This window comes from Zalophus californianus, chromosome 7 (genome assembly GCF_009762305.2).
Source record: "Zalophus californianus isolate mZalCal1 chromosome 7, mZalCal1.pri.v2, whole genome shotgun sequence".
Taxonomy (NCBI): Eukaryota; Metazoa; Chordata; class Mammalia; order Carnivora; family Otariidae; genus Zalophus; species Zalophus californianus.
In genome coordinates, this window is record NC_045601.1 from 124151143 (window position 1) to 124174002 (window position 22860).

General features: G+C 36.9%; 1 protein-coding gene across 1 annotated transcript; it reads left to right on the forward strand.

The window, feature by feature from the left end:
- Positions 1-22347: 22347 nt before the first annotated feature.
- On the forward strand, positions 22348-22612 carry LOC113928002 (short coiled-coil protein-like). The gene is given in 2 exon segments (XM_035728661.1): positions 22348-22419; positions 22421-22612. Coding segments are annotated over 2 exon segments (249 nt in total). The 5' UTR covers positions 22348-22362.
- The last annotated feature ends 248 nt before the right edge of the window (positions 22613-22860 follow it).

Consider the following 22860-nt stretch of genomic DNA (forward strand, 5'->3'; position numbering starts at 1 on the left):
TCCCAAGATGCATCAGATCCATTAACTATCACTGGTCAATTCAGAATGCACCAATTCTGGGTACCTGCCAACCTAATGGAGATTTTTGTTTCTCCAAGAGATAATTACAATGTGCTTATCTTGTGTTATGTTCACATTGAGATCAAGTTCATCTGAAAATATACTAATAAGTATCCTGGGACTCACTCAACTTGGAGAACATTTTCCTCTATAAAAATGAGGTACATTCAGGTACAGAAATGATTTCCCTGACTATGGTCCCGATAAACAAATGAAGGCATGCTGAGATGAAACTAAATGGCCCAGTAGCAAACCTGAGTATTTTAGGACACACCTCTAGAATGTTCTTCACACCACTGTGAACAGTAAAACAACAGTTTTACTCTTTATTGTCTTGGTAATCATTTTCATATGGTCTTGAATTCTGTTTTACTAGTATTTTGTCTAGGATTTTTGCATCAGTATTAATCAGGGATATTGGTCTGTAGGCGTGGCATGAAGCCAAAACCCTGGGTAACAAATTATGATATACTGGTAATATATCAAGGAGATGGAAGGTAAGAATGCAAGGAAGGTAAAATGGGAGACTGCACATATTGCATGACAAAGGTAGTGGAATCTTCCACGTGGTTTAATCTACTGGATTCTCCTGGAAATTATCCCTCTGGTTCTGTAGATGTCCTGTATATTCACAACAGAATGGCTAAGCCAACAGAATCTGAGATCTTGACTCTCTTTGGTGGATCAAGGATCCTCTAGATTAATGTCCAAATTAGAAGACATGGGCCCAGATAGTGCATAAGACAATCCACTTGAGATTTGGGGGAAAATATTAGAATTTCTATTTATATCAACTTTAACATTTTTATTGTGGTAAAATATATATAACATAAAATTTACCATTTTAACCATCTTTAAGCAGACAGCTCAGTGTCACTAAGTAACTTTCATTGTTGTGCAACCATCATCACCATCCAGCTCTGGAACATTTTTATCTTCCCAAACTGAAATTCCATCCCCATTAAACACGAACTCCTACATTCCCCTCTCTCCCAGCCTCTGGCAAACACCATTCTTCTTTCTGTCTTTATGAATTTGACTATGCTAGGTAGCCCATATAAGTGAAATCATACAATATTTTTCCTTTTGTGGCTGGCTTATTTTACATAGCATAATGTCTTCAAGGTTCATCCATGTTGCAACATGTGTCAGAATTTTCCTTCCTTTTAAGGCTGAATACTATTTCATTGTATATATAAGCGACATTTTGTTTATCCATTCATCTGTTGATGCACACTGGGTTGCTTCCACCTTTTGGTTATTATAGATAGTGCTGCTGTGAACATGGGTGTACAAATATCGGTTTGAGTCCCTGCTTTAATTCTTTGGGGGTATATACCCAGAAGTGGAATTACTAAATCGTATGGTAATTCTATGTTTAATATTTTGAGAAACCACTATACTATCTCCCACTGCAACTTAATCATTTTACATTCTTACCAATAGTGCAGAAGTGTTCAAATTTTGCCACATTCTCATCAATATATTATTTTGTGTGTGTGTGTGTGTGTGTTTTAAATAATAGCCACACTAATGTGTGAAGTAGTATTTCACTGTGGTTTTGATTTTATTTCCCTAGTTTCTTTTTCATATACCTGCTGGCTATTTGTATATCTTCTCTAGAGAAATATCTATTCAAGTTCCTTGCCCATTTTAAAACTGGATTATTTGTTTTTTTGTTTGTTAAATTTTAGAAATTCCCTATATATTCTGGATATTAATCTCATCAGATATATGATTAGGAAATATTTCTTCCCATTGTGGATTGCCTTTTCACTCTGTTGTTACTTTCCTTTGATGCACAGAAATTTTTAATTTTTGGTGTATTCCAATTTATCTGTTTTTTTCTTTTACTGCTTGTGCTTTTGGTGTCATAGCCAAGAAATCATTGCCAAATCCCATGTCATAAAGATTTTCCTTATGTTTTCTTCTAAGAGTTTTATAGTCTTCTTCCACATGTTTAGGCCTTTGATCCACTTTGAGTTAATATTTGTGTGTGGAATTTTGGTTTGGAATAAGGTAATGGTCCAACTTTATTTTTTTGCTCACGGGATAGTCAGTTTTCTGGCATCATTTGTTGAAAAGACTGTTCTCAGCCCATTGAATTGTGTTGGCACCCTTGTCAAAATTTATTTTTTATGGTTGAGTAATATTTCATTATATAGATATACCACATCTTCTTTAGCCATTCATCCATGGATGGAAACAGGTTGCTTCTATACCTTGACTATTGTAAATAATGTATCAATAAACATAAAGGTACATATATCTTTTTGAATCAGTGTTTTGTTTTCTTTGGATAAATTCCTAGTAGTAGAGTTACTAGATCATATGGCCATTCTCTTTTTAATTTTTTGAGGAACATCCATGCTGTTTCCCACAGTGGTTGCACCAATTTGCATTCCCACTTATAGTGCACAAGAGTTCCTTTTTCTCCACATCTTTGCCAACACTTGCTATTTCTTGTCTTTTTAATTTTAGCTATTCTGACAAGTGTAAGGTGATATTTCATTGTGGTTTTGATTTGCATTTCCCTCATGATTAAGTGATGTCAAGCATCACTTTAGGATTCTTTAAAACGTAAGATCATGTCTTCTATAAACGGATAATTTTACTTCTTCCTTTCCAATTTGGATGCCTTTTATTTTTCATTCTTGCCTAATTGCTTTAGCTAAGACTTTCAGTATTATGTTGGGTAGAAATGGAGAAAGCAGGCATCTTTGTTTTTTCATGATTTTAGAGAAAATCTTTTCATTTTTCATCATTGAGTATTCTGTTAGCTGTGAAATTTTCATATATGGTCTTTATGTTGAGGTAGATCCTATTTCTAGCTTCATATATGGCTTTCATGTTTAGGTACTTTTCCTTCTATTCCCAGGTTGTTGAGTGTTTTTATCATAAAGTAGTGTTGAATTTTGTCAAATGTTTTCTCTGAATCAGTTGAGATGATCATGTGTGTTTATTTTTTCTTTTTTTATTAATGTGGTATATTACATGGACTGAGTTTCACATGTTGAACCATCCTTGCATTCCAGAGGTAAATCCCATTGAGTCATGGGGATAATCATTTTCATAACATCTTGAATTCAGTTTTGCTCATATTTTGTCTAGGATTTTTGCATCAGTATTGATCAGGGATATTGGTCTATATTTTCATATCTTGTGGTGTTTTTGTCTGGTTTGTTTTCAATGTTGGCCTCATAGAGTGAGTTAGAAAGTGTTCTCTCATCTTCAATTCTTAGGAGAGTTTGAGAAATATTGTTAATTTTTCTTTAATGTTTGATAGAACTTACCAAGGAAACCATCTGATCCTGTGCTTTACTTTGGCAAGAGGTGTTTTTTTTGATTACTGATTCAATCTTCTTACTAGTTACCAGTCTACTTAGATTTTCTGTTTCTTCATGATTTAGTCCTGGTAGGTTGTGTGTCTAGGAATTCATCCTTTTCATCTAATTTATTCAATTTGTTGGTGTATAACTGTTCATAATACACTCTTATAATCCTTTTTATTTCTGCAAAATTAGTAATAGTATCCCCTTTCATTTCTGATTTTAGTTATTTCATTGTTCTTTTTTCCTTAGTCAGTCTAGTTAAAGATTTGTCAATGTTGTTGATCTTTATGTACAACCAGCTCTTGGTTTTGTTTATTCTTCTAATTGTTTTTCTATTCTCCATTTCATTTATCTCTAATCTTTATTTTTCCTTTCTTCTCCTAGCTTTGCTTTAGTTCATTCTTCTTTTTCAAGTTCCTTAAGATATAAAATTAAGTTGTTGATCTGAGATCTTTCTTTTTAAATGTGTTTACTGCTATAAATTTCCTCTTAGCACTGCTTTTGCTTCATCCCATAAGTTTGAAAATGTTGTGGTTTCATTTTCACTTGTCTCAAGATACATTCTAATTTCCCTTGTGATTTTTTTCTTTCACCCATTGGTTGTTAAAAGAGTGTGCTGTTTAATTTCCACATACTGAATTTTCTAGTTTTCCTTCTGTTGCTGATACTTAATTATATTCTATTGTGATTGGAAAACATACTTTGTATAATTTAAATCTTACTAAATTTATTAAGACTTGTTTTATGGCCTAACATATGGCTTATCCTGGAGAAAGTTCCATGTTCCCTTGAAAAACAGTGTATATTCTGCTGCTGTTGTTTGGAATGTTCTGATAAGTCTGCTAGGTCCAATTGGTCTACAGTATTGTTTAAGTCCTCTCTCCTCTTAGTGATTTTCTTCCTGGTTCTGGTTGTTCTACCCATTATTGAATGTAGGGTATTGAAGTCTCCTACTATTATTGTAGAGCTGTTTATTTCTCACTGCAATTCTGTCAATTTTTTCTTCATGTATTTTAGAGTTCTAATGTTTGGTGTATATATAATTATTATATATTCTTAGTGAATTGACCCTTTTATCTTTATATAATGTCCTTCTTTTTCTCTCATAACAATATTTTCCTTAGAGTCTATTTTATCTGATAAATTAGCCACCTCTTCTCTCTTTTGGTAACTATTTGCATGGAATATGTTATTCTATCTTTTTAATTTCAATCTATATGTGTCCTTAGATCTAAAATGACACTCTTGTAGGCAACAGATAGTTAGACCCTGTTTTTATGGGTTTTTTTTTTTATCATGCTGCCAACTTATGTCTTTTGATACTGAGTTTAATCCATTTACATTTAAAGTAATTACTGATCAGGAAAGATTAACTTTTGCCATTTTGTTATTTGTTTTCAATGTAAATTATAGCTTTGTGTCCTTCATTTGTTCCGTTACTGCCTTATTTAGTGTTTAGCTGATTTTTATAGTGTCAATTTTATTTCCGTCTCATTTTCTTTTGTGTATAGTCCATAGATGTTTTCCTTTTGTTTCCCATGGGAACTGCATATAATATTCTAAAATTATAATGATCTATTTTAAATTAATTGATAGCAACTTAACTTCAGTTGAAACAAAAGCTGTACTCCCTTACAGCTCCACTCTCCCTTCCTTTATGTTATTGATATCACAAATTATATCTTTATATATTATGCACCCATTAATCTAGATTTATAATAATTTATATGCCTGTATCTTTTAAATTCTGTAGTAAATAAAAAATAGAAATATAAACTAAAATTATAATAATGGTTTTCATATCTTTCCATGTATTTACCTTTACTAGAGAACTTTATATTTTTGTGTGGTCTCAAGTTGCTGTCTTGCATTTCATCTCTTGTCCTTTCTTTTCAACTTTAAAAACTTCCTTTAGATTTTTTATAGGGCAGGTCTAGTGGTAATTAATTCCTTTAGCTTTTCTTTATCTGGGAATGTCTTAATTTCTCCCTCATTTTTAAAAGATAGTTTTGCCAGATACAGAATTCTCAGTTGACATTTGTTTTTTTCTTCCACACTTTATTTTTTTAAATTTTTTAAAGTAATCCCTACACCCAAAATGGGGCTTGAACTAATGACCCCAAGATTAAGAGTTGCATGCTCTAGGGGCACCTGAGTGGCTCAGCTGTTAAGCATCTGACTTTTGATTTCAGCTTGGGCCATGATCTCAGGGTTATGAAATTGAGCCCCATGTCAGGCTTTATACTCAGTGGGGAGTTTGCTTGATATTCTCTCCCTCTCTCTCTCTCTCTCTTTCACTGCCCCTCCCCCTTCTCTCTCTCCTTCTCTCTCAAGAAAATAAATAAATCTTAAAAAAAAAAAAGAGTTGCATGCTCTACTGACTAAGCCATCCAGGCCCCCTCTTTCAGCACTGTAAATATATCATCCCACTGCCTTCTGGCATGCAAGATTTCTGCTGACCAATGCTAATTATCAGGACATTTTCTGAACATGAGGATCAGCCCAGAGTGAAAGACTAAGGTCTTATCAGGGTTGTTTTTCTGTGACTCCATCTTCTGTGGACCTGAATGAGGAGTGGGGGGTGGAGAAATATTTTTTTTCCTACATATACATGACCATTTTTAAAAGTCTTGATTTCCCAGAATCTCACCTCCATTTTGTTCTTGAAGCTTTAGATGTTCTGTTGTATTCTTCTACTTATATCTCTTGCCACAGACATCTGCAGATCTACATTCCTCTTGCAGCTTTCACATGTCCCAGTGTCTCCCATTGCCTTCTCTGGCCTTTCCCAAGCTGTGATTCAAGTCGTGCTACCTTTGCTCATCAAACTCCAAATCAGGCAAAACTGAAATCAGTCCTCTGAGCAGAACTGCAGACAGGTCATAACATGGCAGGTAAGTTTTACTCTTCTCCTTCCATCTCAAGGGAAACAGGAACTGTCTGCTTATTCCTGATCATACTGGTAAGAAGGTGGGTCAAGACAAGTAAAAATGCCATGAAATTCCCTACTGATTTGAGTGTGGCTTTTTAAGGATTGAACTCTTTTTTCTGTTGCTGCAGATCTTTGACTTATTTCCAGAGCTCCTAGAAAGTTATTTTAGCCAGTATCTAGTTTTTGTTTTGTTTTAATGTTCCTGTGGGGAAATGAGGGCCTGGAGTTTCCTAGTCTACCATCTTTCTGACCTTATTTCCTTGTATTAATTTTCATAAACCTTAGTTTAAAATAGTTTTAGATTTACCCCCAAAGAACAGCAAAGAGAATTTCCATATGCCAGTTTTGGTTCTCTGACATCACAAAGGTATGTTTGGATCTGGATACTAAAGGAAGTGATGTGGAAAGATTGAAGGAATAGTTAGAGAAAGGGAAGGAGGCACAAAATGCTACAGCAATAAACAAACCCAAATTCTCAGTAGCTTTAAATAATAAAGGTTTATTTAAGTCAGCAGGAGCACTCTGTCCATCACTAATGAGAACTCATGGTCCCAGATGACAGGGAAGCCATCATCTCAAATGTTGCTGGTCATCACACAGGGAGAAGAGCAATAAGGCATTTCATCATAAAGCTTATTTTGGCCATTTCACTGGCCAAGGAAAATCTTGTGGCCATGCCTAACTTCTGTGGAAGAAGAAAGTTCAATTCTACCATGTCAAAAGAGCCAGAAATATTAGAGTTGGAGCTATTGGTAATGACAGGGTCTGGGGTATGTGCTTAGGAGTATAAAGAAAAGATAGGGTGGAGGAAAATGGCAATTGAGAGAGAGCCAAGGAAATGAGAGTTTAGAGTGTGGAACAGATTATGTGCATATTGAAATCATTAAGAATGAAGACAAAGGGAATGTTGAATAAAATGACAGAAAACCAGGAGCTAAAATTAATTAGAAATAAGGTGAAGTAAACTAAAAGGTCAGCAGACAGCTGTAACCACGAGGGCTAGAAGAGACAATATGTTTTTCAAAAGCTGAGGTATTTCAGGGAGAGGAGAGAGAGAATGGTCTGAGACAATGATGAGTGACAGAGAAGATATTCAGGCCACCTCCAGACCCAGGGGTTAAAGCACTCTGGGAGAGAAAATAGTGATCCTGTAAGAGGGCTTTAGGAGAAGCATGGTGCTCAGGGAAAATCCAGGTATCCTCAGAGCAAGAAAGTGAAAACATGTCCAGAGGAGAGGTTTAAAGTATAACAGATTTTGCTGAATGAGTTACAGAGGGCACAGTGCCAGGATTTCATATGTTGGGGAGGCATGGGAAAAGGGGCAAGAAAAGGTGTGCTGAGCTATGTGGGGATTCAAGTCCAGGAACTGAGAGGTGACCTAGGAGTCTGGGACGACTGATGGAAACAGACATAAACATAGATAAAGGTTATTATGAGATTAGCCTGGTGAGGAATATAGAGGGACAGATGTCACGGTTCCCTCTTTCCTTCTGTAGATGGAGGCAGGGGGTGGGCCATCTCTTGACACCTGTGGACAGGAGTAGCAAGGTCCTAATTTAAGCAATCATGGAAAACTCTCTCTCTGCCCACAGATGGGTCAGGTTCACCTGGCTGAATGAGTACAGAGGAGGCTGTATCAAATGTGAATACCACTGCTCCTGACAGAAAAAGCCTCAAAAGATACACTCAACAAAACATATGTCATAACTTTTACATACAGTTTCAAAAAACTGCTGCTGAAATTTTGATGTTCACCTATGGTAGCTGAAGTTCTCTGACTGCTGCATTCTTCTTGGTGGAGCAGGGAGAAAGTGTATCCACTGGAAGAGAAGAGAGAGGGTAAAAAACTGTTGAAACTGAGTCTCCCTGACTCATGAACATTATTTGCCTCTCCATTTATTTCACATTTCTTTCCCAATAAGTTTTAAAAGTTTTCTCTATAAAAGCCCTGCAGACCTTTCTCACGCTTATGCTGAAGTAATTTATTTTTGTTACTACTGTCAGTGTATCTTTTTTAAAAATGGCCTTTTCTATTTATTGTTGGTTTATAGAAGTGATTTGATTTTTGTATATTGATTTATATTCTAGCCACCTTGTTAAACTCTCATTATCCTAATAATTTTTCTGTGAGTTCCTTTTTCTATATAGATAATTATATTACCTGGAAATAATGACAGTTTTGGTCCTTCTGTTCCATTCTTTATATCTTCTATTTCCTTTTTTAAAAGAACTTAATTTTTGCTGGCTAGGCCTCCACACAAGGCAGTATGGAGGCAGTGATCCACTGACTTTTAACTTTAATGATATTTTTCATTTCTGTAAGTTCTACCTGTTCACCTTATAATCATTTTATAATGGTAGGTTTGCATTCTTATTCTTTCCTTATTTTTATTTTCATCTTTTATTGAGTTTAATTCCTCCTTGTAGAGCCATTGTGTACTGTGAATCAGAAAAGTGAAAAATACCTTGTGTCCTCGGGAACCTAAATCTAACATTTATTGTATTCATTATTGCTCTCCTTTATGGTGGTTTGTTTCCTTGTAATTTGGTCATTCTTTTAGTTGGAGCTTCTATTTAGGTGAACTTAACCTATGGGGATCCTGGTGGCCTAAACTGGGGGTGACTTACTCCCAAGATATTTAAGAAATCTAACTTAATTCAAGATCCTTCGTTTTGCCATGGACTTAACATTTACTCTGCTGACTATAACTGCTGTTAATTTATATTTGCTGGGCAACCTTAACTTTCAAGTTCGCTTATAATTCATCTTCTGGTTTTAAAGCACTGTTTTATTTATTTACTTTCTAAATGAAACATCTTGTTTTAAGATAATTGTAGATTCAGATGCAGTTCTAAGAAATAATATAAATATCCGGTGTACCCTTTACTCAGTTTCCCCTAATGGTAACATTTCAAAACACTACAGTGCAATATCACAACCAGGATATTGACATTGATACAGTCAGATACAGAACATCTCCAAAACCATAAGGGTCCCTATGTTGCCCTCTTATAGCTGCACCCCCTTCCCTTTCATTCTTATCCCCCCTTAATCCCTAGTACTAGTCTGTTCTCCATCCCTATGATTTTCTCATTTCAAGAATGTCATAAAAATGGAATCATACAGGGGCACCTGGGTGGCTCAGTCGGTTGAGCGACTGACTCTTGATTTTGGCTCAGGTCATGATCCCAGGGTCATGAGATTGAGCCCCACGTCAGGCTCCATGCTCAGCAAGGAGTCTGCTGGAGATTCTCCCCCTCCTCTCCCTCTCCCAAATCTCTAAATGAATAAATTCATCTTCTAAAAATGGAATCATACAGTAATGTCATTTAGGGAATTGACTTTTTTCAGTATAATTCTCAGGAGATTCATCCAGATTGCTGTGTATATCAATAGTCTATTCCTTTTTATTGGTGTATAGTATTTCATGGTATGGATGTACCACCACTTGTTGAACCATTCACCTGTTAAGGAGCATCTGAACTATTTCCAGTTTGGGGCTATTACAAATAAAGCTGCTATAAACATTCATGTACTGGTGTTTGTGTGGATATATTTTCATTTCTCTGGGACAAATGCCCAAGAGTATAGCTGTTGGGTCACATGGAAATTGCATGCTTAGTTGTTGTTGTTTAAGAACCTACCAAACTATTTTCCAGAGTGACTGTACCATTTTATTTTTATATTCCCACCAGCAATGTGTGAGACACCCAGTTTCTCTTCATCTTCCCCAGAATTTGGGGTTGCCACTATTTCTTATTTTAGCCATTCTGACAGGTGTGTCGTGATATCTCATTGTGGTTTTAATTTGCATTTCCCTAGTGGATAATGTTGCTGAGTATCTTCTCATGTGCTGATTTGGCATCTCTGTATCTTCTCCAGTGAGATGTCTCATCATATCTTTTGGCCATTCTCTAACTGGATTGCTTGGTTTTGGGCTGCTGTGTTTTGAGTTATTTATATATTCTAAAATCTAGTCCTTTGTCAGATATGTGGTTTGCAAACATTTTCTCCCAGTCTGTAGCTTGACTTTTCACCCTCATAAGAGGGTCTTCTACGGAGCAAAAGTTTTTAATCTTGACGAAATCTAGCTTATTGTTTTTCCTCTTATGGAAAGTATTTTTGGTGCCAAATCTCAGGACGCTTTGCCTAATCCTAGATCCAGCAAGTTTTTCTCATATTAATTTTTCAAAAAGTTTCATAATTTCACATTTTACATTTAAATTCACGATCCATGTTGATTACTTTTTTTTTTTAAATATAAGATGTGAGACTTAGTTACTTTGGTTCCTTGAAATTGAAGTATTGTTCCCAGACTTTTTTCAGGCCTAGTAATGCATCAAAAATAATCCGGAAAGGGGGAATTTATGCAAAATCTAGCTGTACTATAGAAGAAGGTTACTTGAATATCCCTTTAAAGTATCCAGTTCACCAAAATCTGTATTTATTTTAAATCCTAAAATAAGTAAGTTAAGTTCTATTACTGCTTAGTGTTCAGACTAACAATGTTACTTCTGCTCGTTTGCACATTGCATATGGCCTGCCAGCCCCCGAGAAAGGGGAAGACCTTCATGTCCGGTGGGGGAGGAAGGTTGCAAAAACTCCCTTGTTTGTGTGATATCAGATCAGAAACTCCTTTTGCACTTTATGTGACTGATTACATGGATGTACCCCATTCTTTATATAGAGGATTATATTACATATGCATTAGAACTTTTTAATTAAGCTGATTTTCATAAGATACAATAGTGACTTCTAAAGATTTCTACCAAAACAAAAATTCCTTTGGACTAAAGATAATACTAATACTGCAAGCAGAGATGGACAGCAAGATGGTGGCAGAATTGACACCTTTGCTCGCGGCCTGAGCTCTAAATAGCCCCATTGTGAGTAAAAGCAGTGATAATCCAATCTAATTGAACAAGGGCCTGGCCAAACATCTTCAAGACAACTCACTGAAATGTAGGTTCACATTTACTTCTATTAAAAATGAGCCCTGTCCTAAGCATATCTTGTTCCTTAGGAAATTAGCCAATCATAGCTGTGCACATGGGTTTGAGGTAAGGGAACATTCAGCTGCCAGGAGCAGAAAATCCAAACACAGTGGCTGAAGACAGAAAATTATTTTCCTTTTGTAACAAGAAGTCTAGAGGTAGGCAGTCATGGGCCATTGTCAATTGCTTAAGGCAGTTATCAAGAACTTGGTTTCCTTCTGTCTTCCACCTCTACCTTTCTTACTTACCAAGTAGCTTTGTCTCAAGACAAAGGACTGCTGTTGCATATTAGACAGGGTCTCCTTTACTAAACCTCTCAGCTACTTTGCAAAGAAGAGGGAGCATATGGTGGTGAGGGAGATACAACTCCAAGTTTTGAGCAGCTTTTCTTTCCCCCATGAAATTTTCTTAATTGTTTCCCATTTTTTACCTTCCGTCTCATAGGAATGAAAAACCAGAGTCTCTGAGGATGTACGCTCCAGTCTATACATGAGAAACTCTGGATTGCTTTCATTTTGTCATTTAAAAAACCCAGCCATGCCCTGCTGTGGAAATCACTAGCCACTGGCTGTCATCTTATCAATTTGTCATTGCTAATGAGATAGCATTAGTTTTATAATTCTTAATTTACCATAAAAACTGTATGTCTACTCTCCTATCAGCAAAAACATATCAACAATGGGAAGATGTTGACATGGATATAGGTTCCTTTAGGAATATATGTGGTTGATCTCTGACCTCTGAGTTTCTTTGAGACTGTGATTTGTAGGCACTTCTCGTCCTAGAGAAGAAAGAAAACTACAAATGTCATTTCTGGCAGGATACCCTGAATTCTGTGTTGTGTATGTGTGTGTCTATAAATGTAAAATATAAATAGCTACATGCATATGCATGTATGTGGTTGATATTACAGCCCACATTTCTAAATGTACAAGAAATAGAACATTCTTTAATTTCTTGAGCAATTTAATTCCTGTTTGGTGACTAAGCTATTAAAACATGTTAACTTCGTTCTTTATGAGCTTGTGCCTCTACCACAACAGCCTGAGTTGTGCATGGTTTCAGAATCCTATACAGTGGCAAGGCCTGGGAAGTTAGAGGAAATCCCTTCCTTTGCCATCTGTCCACACAAGTTGCCATGGAGAATGTCCACCTTCCTGTTACAATAGTTCCTTAAGGTCCAGGTGCTGTCAATCTCTCAGTCATGTTTAGGACACTGGAGTCTTCTCAGGAATGCCCACCTTCCTTGATGCCCCTTCAGCCTCCTTTTCTAAGATTTTGCCACACCCCTGCAGTTTTCTTTTCTGCTGACCTCTCTCCTAAGCTCAGGTAAATCTTTTTCTCTCCTGGAGATGGAAAAATTCTGTTATCTATGGTTTCATGGAGCATTTTGTCTATGCTTCAAATCCTCTCACCTGCTCTGAGTTTAGACTTTTAGAAAGGAAAAGTAAAAAAGACACATAGGTTATTTCTGATGGTTTATTTTTTAAAAAGATTTGTTTATTTATTTTAGAGGGGGCGGGGCAGGGACAGAGGGAGAAAGAAACTCAAGCAGACTCCCCACTGAGCTTGGAGCCCAACTCAGGGCTCGATCTCATGACCCTGAGATCACGGGCTGAGCTGAAACCAAGAGTCAGTGCTCATCTGACTGTACCACTCAGGCACCCCTTGTGCTTTAATCTTGACACAACCCTCTCATCAGACAATTAACCTACTCTCAATGAGCCAAGTATCTGACTGAAAATGGTAGAAAGGAAAAGGAGTAAAGTGGAGAGGGAATAAAGGTTACTATGTGAAAAAATAATTTCCTCTGTGTATAAAATATTTTAGCCAAAGTTAATATGTACTGTAACAGAAAAAGTTTTTTTAATTATGGACTATGTTTCTGTTAATACATTCTACTCAATAGCTTTTGCCTCTTGCTTTGTATTTGGAAATGGGGAAAATAAAATATACTAAAGGAGTAAAATTCTTTTCTTCCCCCAAAAATGTCTTAATTGAATTGAGATTTAGGTTATACAAGTGCAAGGATACATACAAAAATAAATAGGAACTTACAACAATTCAACATATACAGAATTATACGTGGATGTGATCCAAACAGCATATGGTAATGTTGAGCAAAGAGACTCATAATAATTAACATTTGTAAATTGCTTTCCATTTTACTTGCATGTATAATTTAATCTGATTCTTGCAATAGCCCTGAAAAGTATGTTGTGATTATTATTTCCATTTTACAGATGAGGGGGAAAATGCCACATGAAGATTAAGTAATTTCTCCAAATTCACACAATTAGTCAGTAGGAACTGAAAAAGAGGGAGTACTCTGTGAAAAATGTGCCCAAATTATGGACTTCAAAAGAAACTGAAAGATAAAGAAGATATATGAGTGCATTATATAGAGATACATTTTGTGTAACTGAATGTTTTGTAAAGCTCTATACTGGTAAATTGAATTGCCATAATATAGTGGTTCTAAATCCAATTTAATCAGAATTTCTGGGGATGAGTCCCAGGGATTGGTGTTTTGATACAGGTGGTCCCAATCAGCAGCCAGGGTTGAGAACCACTGGATTTTGTTGCTGTTCTTGTTTCGTGAGAATAGAAGGACTATATTAAGTGGCAGAGGGAGAGAGAGATAATCCTATCAGAGAAAAGAGGAGATAAAGAGTAAAGACACTGGACCTTTAGAGCTAAGAGGGGGAGTGAACTTAAAACATGTTTTGTATAACTATGGAAAATCATAAAATATCACTACTGCAGGGCATAGTGAAAGATCAGTAATTTGATTTTCTATTAATGTTTCCAGGTATAACTGAACTTAAACTCATTCAGAAATTTTCAATACTTTATTTTTTTCCATCCTTAGGAGTCTTTGTTCCCCAAAAAGCATAAAGTCCTATAGTAGTTTTCCCAATTCTTGAGATGGCTAGAATAATAAGTTATTTACTTCCCTAAAAATTTATGAAGTAAAACCAAATAAAAGTGGTTCTGAGAGTTTTCTCGCCAAAATACAGAATTGACTTTGGTCATTGTCAGTGCTAGTATCACTAAATTCGTCTCCCAGGCAGATGTACAGAATTAAACCTGCATCAACATTGTATAAAATATTACATTTCCCTGTATTCTTACCATACTTAGTGTTACTGGATTTTTAAATTTTTACCAATTTGATGAAGTGAGCATAAGGAGATATGGGGACAAGGAAATATCTATAAGAATAAAAGGTAAACTTTCCATGGGTAAGAGGATAGATAAAGGAGCTCTGGATGAAATAGTTGAGAGAATCCCATACAGCAATTAATGTCTATTAATCACACCTATCAGTGTCAATAAATCAAAATTTCAGACCTAATACTAAGCCACAAATCAAGTTGCAAAAGGATATGCACAGCATGATGCCATTTCTGTAAAGTTTTAAAACACACTAAACACTATGTATTTATGAAGCAATACATATATAATAAAAATACAAAATCATGCATAAGGAAATACACAGCAACTTCTATGGTTTCCTAAAGTAGGGAGTCGGGAGGAAATGTATAAGATTGGGATTGTAGCTGTTTTTGAAACATCTTATTTCCTATCATCATTACAAAAAGCATGCATACAAAGCAGACATAAAACATTAATATATTTAAATCTAGATGATTGGCATATATATATCTATATCTCTATATCTATATATAGATAGATAGATATCTGCTACACTATTTTCTATATTATCTATATACTTCTGTATACTGAAAAATACTTCAGATTTTTTTAAGTGTTAAGAAAGTGACAAACAGGGGCACCTGGGTGGCTCAGTTGGTTAAGTGTCTGCCTTTGGCCCAGGTCATGATCCCAGGGTCTTGGGATGGAGTCCCACATTGGACTCCTAGCTCCTTGCTCAGCAGGAAGTCTGCTTCTCCCTCTGCCTACCACTCCACCTGCTTGTGCTCTCTCTCTCTCTCTCTCTGACAAATGAATAAGATCTAAAATAAAAAAAATAATAAAAAGAAAGCCACAAGCATATTTTGACAGAGAGGATGAGCAAAGGTATTTTTGTTAATGAGAGTAGCTTTAGAAAAACTGTAGAAATGTGACTAAATAGGACAAGTCCTTCTCTAATTGAGCCCTGATTGCCCTGCCAGATTAATTTAAAAAAAATAAAATTCCAATCATGCAATAGTTAGAAGAAACAAATTAGTTGTAAACACATCAACCTGAATTAATCTGACAAACATAGTTCTAAATTTTAAAAAAAAGAAAGAATGGTAAAACACAGAATGAGATCTATTTATCACAATACCACTTACTTAAATCAAAAGTACAAGCAAAGGGAAGCTTTGCTTCCAGCCATGTTGGAGTAACTGATATTAGACTCCCATCTCATTATAACAACTAAAAACAATGCACAAAAAGTAGCACAGAGCTATGATCCCTGAGAGAAGAGAAACATAAAGCTTATAATCACAAGAAGTTTCTGCTTAGGTACACACTTCAGACCAAGAGATGGAAAGAAGGAACCCAAACAAAGCATGGAAGCTCTCTGAATTGAGGAGATAGAGGTCAAAGTTCAGGGATTCTGAGGTAATTGCAACTGACAAGTACCAGAAAAGAGACAGCTATACAGAGAAAACTGATTAGGGGTACCCATGAGTCTACAGGGAGAGAAACCCTACAAGGCCAGGTAAATAATTACCAGGAAGCTCTATACTCAACAATTCCTGGAGCTTACAGAGGGATGGGAGACACTGGAATTCCAATAATCCGGAGTGGAGGATTCTCAAATACCTAAGGCATGCAGTGGAGACCACATAAGTAGTAGGGGAGCTTAACTAGCCCTAGAATAAATGTTATTTTAGACCTGCTATAACAAAACTTAAAAACAGTCCTTGAAAGGATCTGATTTGCAAACAGTTTAACTGCCTGACAAAGCCCAATACTATTGATAAGAAGACAACAAAACCCACACAATAAATACCCCAATAACACAGTGGTCAGCATCCAATAAAAAATTACCAGAAGTTGAAGAAATAGTAAATGAGACCCACAGATCCACAACCTAGAAAGCAAAGTCAGTCAATGGAAACAAAACCAGAAATGACAACAGCTATTATAAATATGGCTAAGGGTTTAAAATGAACCATGAACATAAGGTATAGAAAAATGGAAGATAAAAAAAAAAAAGAACCAAAGGAAACTCTAAAGCTGAAAAGCACAACATGTGGAAACAGGTGGGGGAAAAATCACTAGATGCGCTTGACACCAGATTAGACACTGCAGAAGAAGAGATGAATGAACTTGAAGAAATAGAAACTACCAAAAATAAAGTACAAACAGGAAAAAAAAAAAAAAAAACCACTGACTAAAATTAACAGTTCAGAGACCTGTGGGGCAACAACAAGTTATCTAATGCATAACTGGACCCCAGAAGGAGAGAAAGAGAAAAAATATTTGAAGATAAAAAGGCTGAACATTTTCTAAATTTGATGAAATTATAAACTCATAGTTCTAAGAAACTCAGTAAACCCCAAGCAAGAATATACTTGAAATTCTACCCTATGGTTTGTGGTGTTAGCACCTATCATTGCTTACTGCCTGACTTGATTTATTAACTGAATGTCCAGCTGGCTTGCAATGTCATGCCCAACCTCACTAGCGGGACAGAGACGGACCCCAGAGACCTTGCCAGTTGCATGGTCTGAGGGCCAACACTGGGAACTGGTAACAGAATTCACAGTAAGGAGATCAGAAATTTTAAAACTTAGGACCAAGTTGAGAGCAAGAGGATCCAGAAAATAAAGTAATAGGCCGAGGAGGATTACATCATTGGGAAGCACAGCTAAATTTCCTGAATCAGATGAATTCGTTAGTTTTTAATCAGGCTGGGCTCTTGTGTGGCAGTTTATGGTCATAAGCATCAAAAAAGTTCTTCCTGACTTCTAACAGAAGCAGGGTTGAACAATATTCTTTGTGGCTCAAGGTTTTGTGTAAATTCCCTTGCTTCAAACAAGACAACAATGCCCTCCTCTCTTTATCCACTGAAATGGCAAATTCCTGGTCTAGGGTCTATGATTTACTCACCAAATTTCTAAGAACAGAGAAACCAACTAACAAATCACTTCTAAATAGAAAAGTCTCCCTGTGGGTGTCTCATGCCTGGGAGTTCTTAGACAGAAAGGAATGTTCCTTGTATTTAGGACAGACTAAGGCATTTTATATTTAAAAGGGAGGATTAGAACTTGTGCAAAGGGGTGATGAGTAGCTAATCTTTAGATAGTCACAAGGAATATGGTAGGATGTTAAAATTCACCTGGTATTTAGACTAGAATCTAAGAATTAGAGGCTCATTTTATATATATATATATAACATTTTGCTGATTTCAAAAAATCTCTTTATAGAACATATGAGATAAACACAAAAACAATATAAAATTGGATTTGAAGATCTATTTTGGGAAAAACATATAATAAAATTAAGATTATAGTGTAGAAGTGTTTTGCAAACTAATTCTCTTCATCATGAAATTTTTCCCTATTCACTCAATAAGTATGCATTTATTTTCCCCATGAAATTAGCATCATGCTCTTTATATTCTTTCTTTAGCCGCTATTTTTTCACTTAATAATGTATCATAAACGTTTTCCCATGTCATTCAATATTTCATCCATTGGCTCAAAAAAATCAATAAATACTGTAAGAATTTTGTTTAATTCTTTACTATAGTTATGTCTCTTTTTTCTTATGATGCTGGTTAATTATAATGACAAGCATCTCTGTCTTGTTCATGGCCTTAATGAGCATGCCCCAATGTTTCATGTATAAGTATAGTGCTGGCTGCCAGTTTGAGACAAACAATCTTTATCACTGTAGTTGTCTTTCTATTTCAAGGCTACCAGAAAGTTTGTTTATTATTTTTGAATCATGAGTGGGTGTTAAATTCTGTCAAATTCCTCTTTGGGATACCTGGGTGGCTCAGTCGATTAAGCATCTGCCTTCGGCTCAGGTCAAGATCCCAGGGTCTTGGTATCGAGTCCCACATTGGGATCCTTGCTCAGCAAGGAGCCTGCTTCTCCCTCTCTGCCTGCCACTCCCCCTTCTTGTGCTCTCTCTCTCTCTCTGACAAATAAAATCTTAAAAAAAAAAATTCCTCTTTGGCACCAGTTAGGAGGTAGATTGTGGGTGGGGACTGGAATTGGGAATACCAGTTGAGGAACTATTTCATTGGCCCATATCAGAGGAATGAGGACTAAAGCAACAGATGTGGAAAAGGAAAGAGAGATCTTTTATCAACACAGCAAAGGGAGTTAAGAAAAGGAAAAGGCAGAGATATTTGTGAGATTTTGAGCTGGTTTCCTAAAGCAACAGATGTGGAAAAGGAAAGAGAGGTCTTTTATCAACACAGCAAAGGGAGTTAAGAAAAGGAAAAGGCAGAGATATCTGTGAGATTTTGAGCTGGTTTCCTCGGAGGCCAACTCCAGAAGAAGCAGAGGAGGAGGAGTATATGACAGAGGAAAGATAATGTGTTTTGTTTGAATGGTGAGATACCTGAGACATTCATATGGAGGTGCCCAGTTGGCAGATAAAAATCTGAGTCTTTAAGAACAAGAAAGAAGAAAACCTAGATTCATAACTTACCTGCAGAGTTACATCAAGTTCACAAGAGGACATGAACTGGCCAAAGGGAGAGCACACAGGGTGAGAAACACTAAATTTGAGGAACAGGGGCTTTTGAGAAGCTCTTGGTGACTCCTTGGTGGTTACTTTGTTCATTTACTAAAAGCTTAAATGCTGCTTAATAGAAACTGGGAAGAGAAAAAAAAATAGCTTGGTTGGGGTTTGGGAAGTATCTAAAACAGAAAACAATTTTTTTTTAAATAAGACAGAATGGTAATGACCTACATAAAATAGGAAGAGGAGAGAATGCATTGAGAGTTTACATTGGATGACTCTGATCTTTTCCATGAAGTAGGCAATGAGGTTTTCTGCTGAAAGGAGGGGCATGAGGGTAAGTTTGAGGTGTGAGCAAAGTGAGCATAAGAAAAGCTGTGGTGGGGGATTTGTAGGGGATTGACTGAAAATGAAATAAAAGATGACAGATTCTGGAAGCTCAACAGTGCATAGCAACAGCGTTGGAGGTTCAATCAGTTTTCACCCCTTAACTTTTTCCAGCAGGGCTCAGCAATTTGGAATTCAGAGGGAAGAAAAAGGTTGAAAAGTGAAGGGAAGCCATGGAATGTAGAAATGGGTTAAGTAGGGAACTGCAGGAATACGTTGCTCGAATTTGGTGGAGATAGAGAAACAAGGTTAGGGTCTCAGTAGGAAACAGTCGATGAACCAAACACATTTTTCCAAAGTGTGTTTTATGCAACACTGGAGTTGTGAAACATGCTTCCTTAAAAAAATAATAATAATAAACTTTTGTCAAGTTACCGTGGAAAACCTTAGAGCTTCACAAGGGAGGTTAACATTCAAAGGGCCTACTGAGTCTAGAAAAAAAAAAAACCCACCTGTTTTGTAACCTAGAACTTCCTAAGCTGATTTGACCTTGAAGTACTTTTTTGTGTAACTCATATCAACAGCACTTATAAGTATTTCTATTAGTGAGGATAAGCTAGGTTATGCTGTTGTAACAAGTCAATCTCAAAATCCAGTAGCCGAACACAGCCTATGTGGGTCCAAATAGCCACTCGGGAACTCAAGTTAATGGAGGTTCCAACACTCTGTGACCATCTCAAACATGTAACTCCAAGATTTGCCATGGCTGGAGAAGAAAGCACACAGAGAAGTGCTTACTCTTCATGTTCTGACCTAAAATGGTATGCATCACTTCTGCTGACCACTCATGGGCCATAATGGGTCATATGGGCCCACCTAAGTTTAAGGGACTGGGCAATACAAGAGGGAGGGAGAGGAGGAAGAAGCTGCCCTCAGCAGCATTATTTATTGAAATACTCTTCTGTTTTTGGCATTTTGCTAAGTGCTTGTATGACATGCATCAGGTTATATAATTCCTACAACATTACCAGTAAAGTAGTTTATTATCCCCATATTCCAAATCAGAAAATCAAGACCTAAAAAGGTTAGCTGAATCATCCAAGGTCACAGAGAAGTAAGTAAAGGAGGCTAGATTCAGACCATCCCCTCTAGGATGGCAAAGCCCATACTGATCACCACTGTGTTCATGTTTCCCATGTTTCTCTGCTGTGTTTTTAATGGCAAGACCCTTTTACTCACAGCTTCTTATTTCGTCCTCAACAATCCTGCCAAGATAGCCACCTGTGCCTTCATTTCTAATGAAGAAAAGAGGAGATTTGAACCCAGTTCTCTTTGACTCTCAAAGCCCCTGTTCGTGCACTTTGCCAGACCTCTTTTTCTACCATTTTGGTCACTGCATGCAGATTATTTGGTCTTCTCCTGGCTAGATTTGGTTTACACACAATATTCTGGACAGACCTAAGACGTCCCTTTGCTTCATTGGCACTGGAATGATGATTACAGCTTTATCTAGATCTTCCTAGTGGTGATCTCTGGATCTGTTGACTGCAAAATCTCCTTCATACTGGAAGACTTGAAGTCTTTTATACCTTGAAATACCACCCCCTAAATTATACATTGTTCTGTACATGCTTCTTCTTTCTCTGGGAGTATCATGAGGTTTTCTTAGTAGTTTTCCCTTATAAGCTTGTATTCACTACTCAGGAAATCTTGTGTCTACTGCAAATTGGAAGATTTAAACATATACAGTTAAGACTCAAAAGCAACTGTCTTTGAGAAAGAAAATCTCAGGAGTAATAGGCTCCCAGCTGTGTGGTTCCTCTGGGTCCAAATTAAAGAGTCCATGAAAGCATCCTCCAGAGTTCCCCAGGCACAGTGGGCTCAGCAAAGAGTTTGAAGACCCATCTGGTTGGTGTCGCAAGTGGCTAGTGAGCCCAGCTGCTGGCTTTCAGGTAACTTAAAAGATTGAATAGTCTTGGTCAGAAAGCCTCAATGACCCCGTGGACCTGGGAGCAGCAATAGTAAGAGTGGAGGGTGAGTCTTGCCTCTCTAAGAGGTCAGTGAAAAGCAAACAAGAAATCCATACTGGACAATCAGCTCACAAGCCAAATGATGCCAGCAATGTGAATGTCGGGATTATACCAAATATAATGGTATATCATGGCTTAAATTATATAGGATTTTGTGTGCTTGTTTGTTTTGTTTCCCACATAAAAGTAGTCTAAAGGTACAGCAATCCATGGCTAAAATGCTGGTTCTGTGATGTCACCAGTGACCCTGACTGTTTCTAGCTTTATGCTCCCCGCTCATGGCATCCATCCATTGCTACAGAATGGCTGTTACAGCTGCAATCCATGTTCCTGGCTGCAGGAAGGAAGAGCAGAGGGCAGACACAGTGACTTCTGCTTAAATCTCATTAACCACTCCTATCCACAAGGGAGACTGGGAAATGCAATTTTTCAGCTGGGTACCTTGTTGCTTTCCAAAAATTCAGATACTGAGGAAGAAAGGGGAAATGAATGTTAGGTCCTTCATTATTGTCACTGCCCCACAAGGAATCCAATAAACTGTGCACATTACGGGAAAGTCTTGGAGGCCAGTCAGTCTAGACTGCGTGAATACTTATTTTTACTGTGATAGTTGTGCTCTGAGAGGCAGTCCCAACCCCCCCTCACACACACTGCTACCATAGCAGACATTATCACTGTCCCCGACAATCCTGGCCAGTTGGCAGAAGTCCCTAGACTAAGGCTGGACCAATGGGGCAAGATGTTCTGCCACCACTTTCTGCCTGGGTCCACTCTTTACATCTTGCAGAGCCAGTTAGCTTAATCCTAGAACCAGCAAGTGGTTGTCTTCAAATCTGAGAGCATTATGCTCACTGATACCCAAGGGGAACACTGAGGACGTTTCTCTTCTATCTGTTGTATCCTTTATTAGGGACACCCTGACCACTGAAGAACAATGATTAGATCCCTCCCACTCTCAGTGCCTCCAATGGCAGACCATTCATCAAGGATTTTGTAACCAATGTCCAAAATTTGTTACTGGAGATGATGAATGCCATCATGGATACAGTTGATGCTGAAAATCAGGTGGAACTGGAGGAAAAAAACACAACTTATTAATCAAGTGTTGAAACTTAAACACACACTTGAAGATCTGTCGGCAAGAGTAGATGCAGTTAAGGAAGAAAATCTGAAGCTAAAATCAGAAAACCGAGTTCTTGGACAATATATAGAAAACCTCATGTCAGCTTCTAGTGTTTTTCAAACAACTGACACAAAAAGCCAAAGAAAGTAAGGGATTGACATCCCTTCTGTTTTATGGGATTGCTGCTGATCTTTTTTTTCTTTAAAACTTGGATAGATTCAAAAAGTTACAGTTCTTTTGTTTGTGGCTTAATTGAATATTTATGAAGATAATGTCAGATCTAGGCAAAATTAAGAGCATAACAGAAGATGTCCATAAATTTGTGTGATATATGTTAGTCTATGTAAACATGCAAATGTCTTGTAGAGACTTTATAATTAGAAATGCATATATTGGGG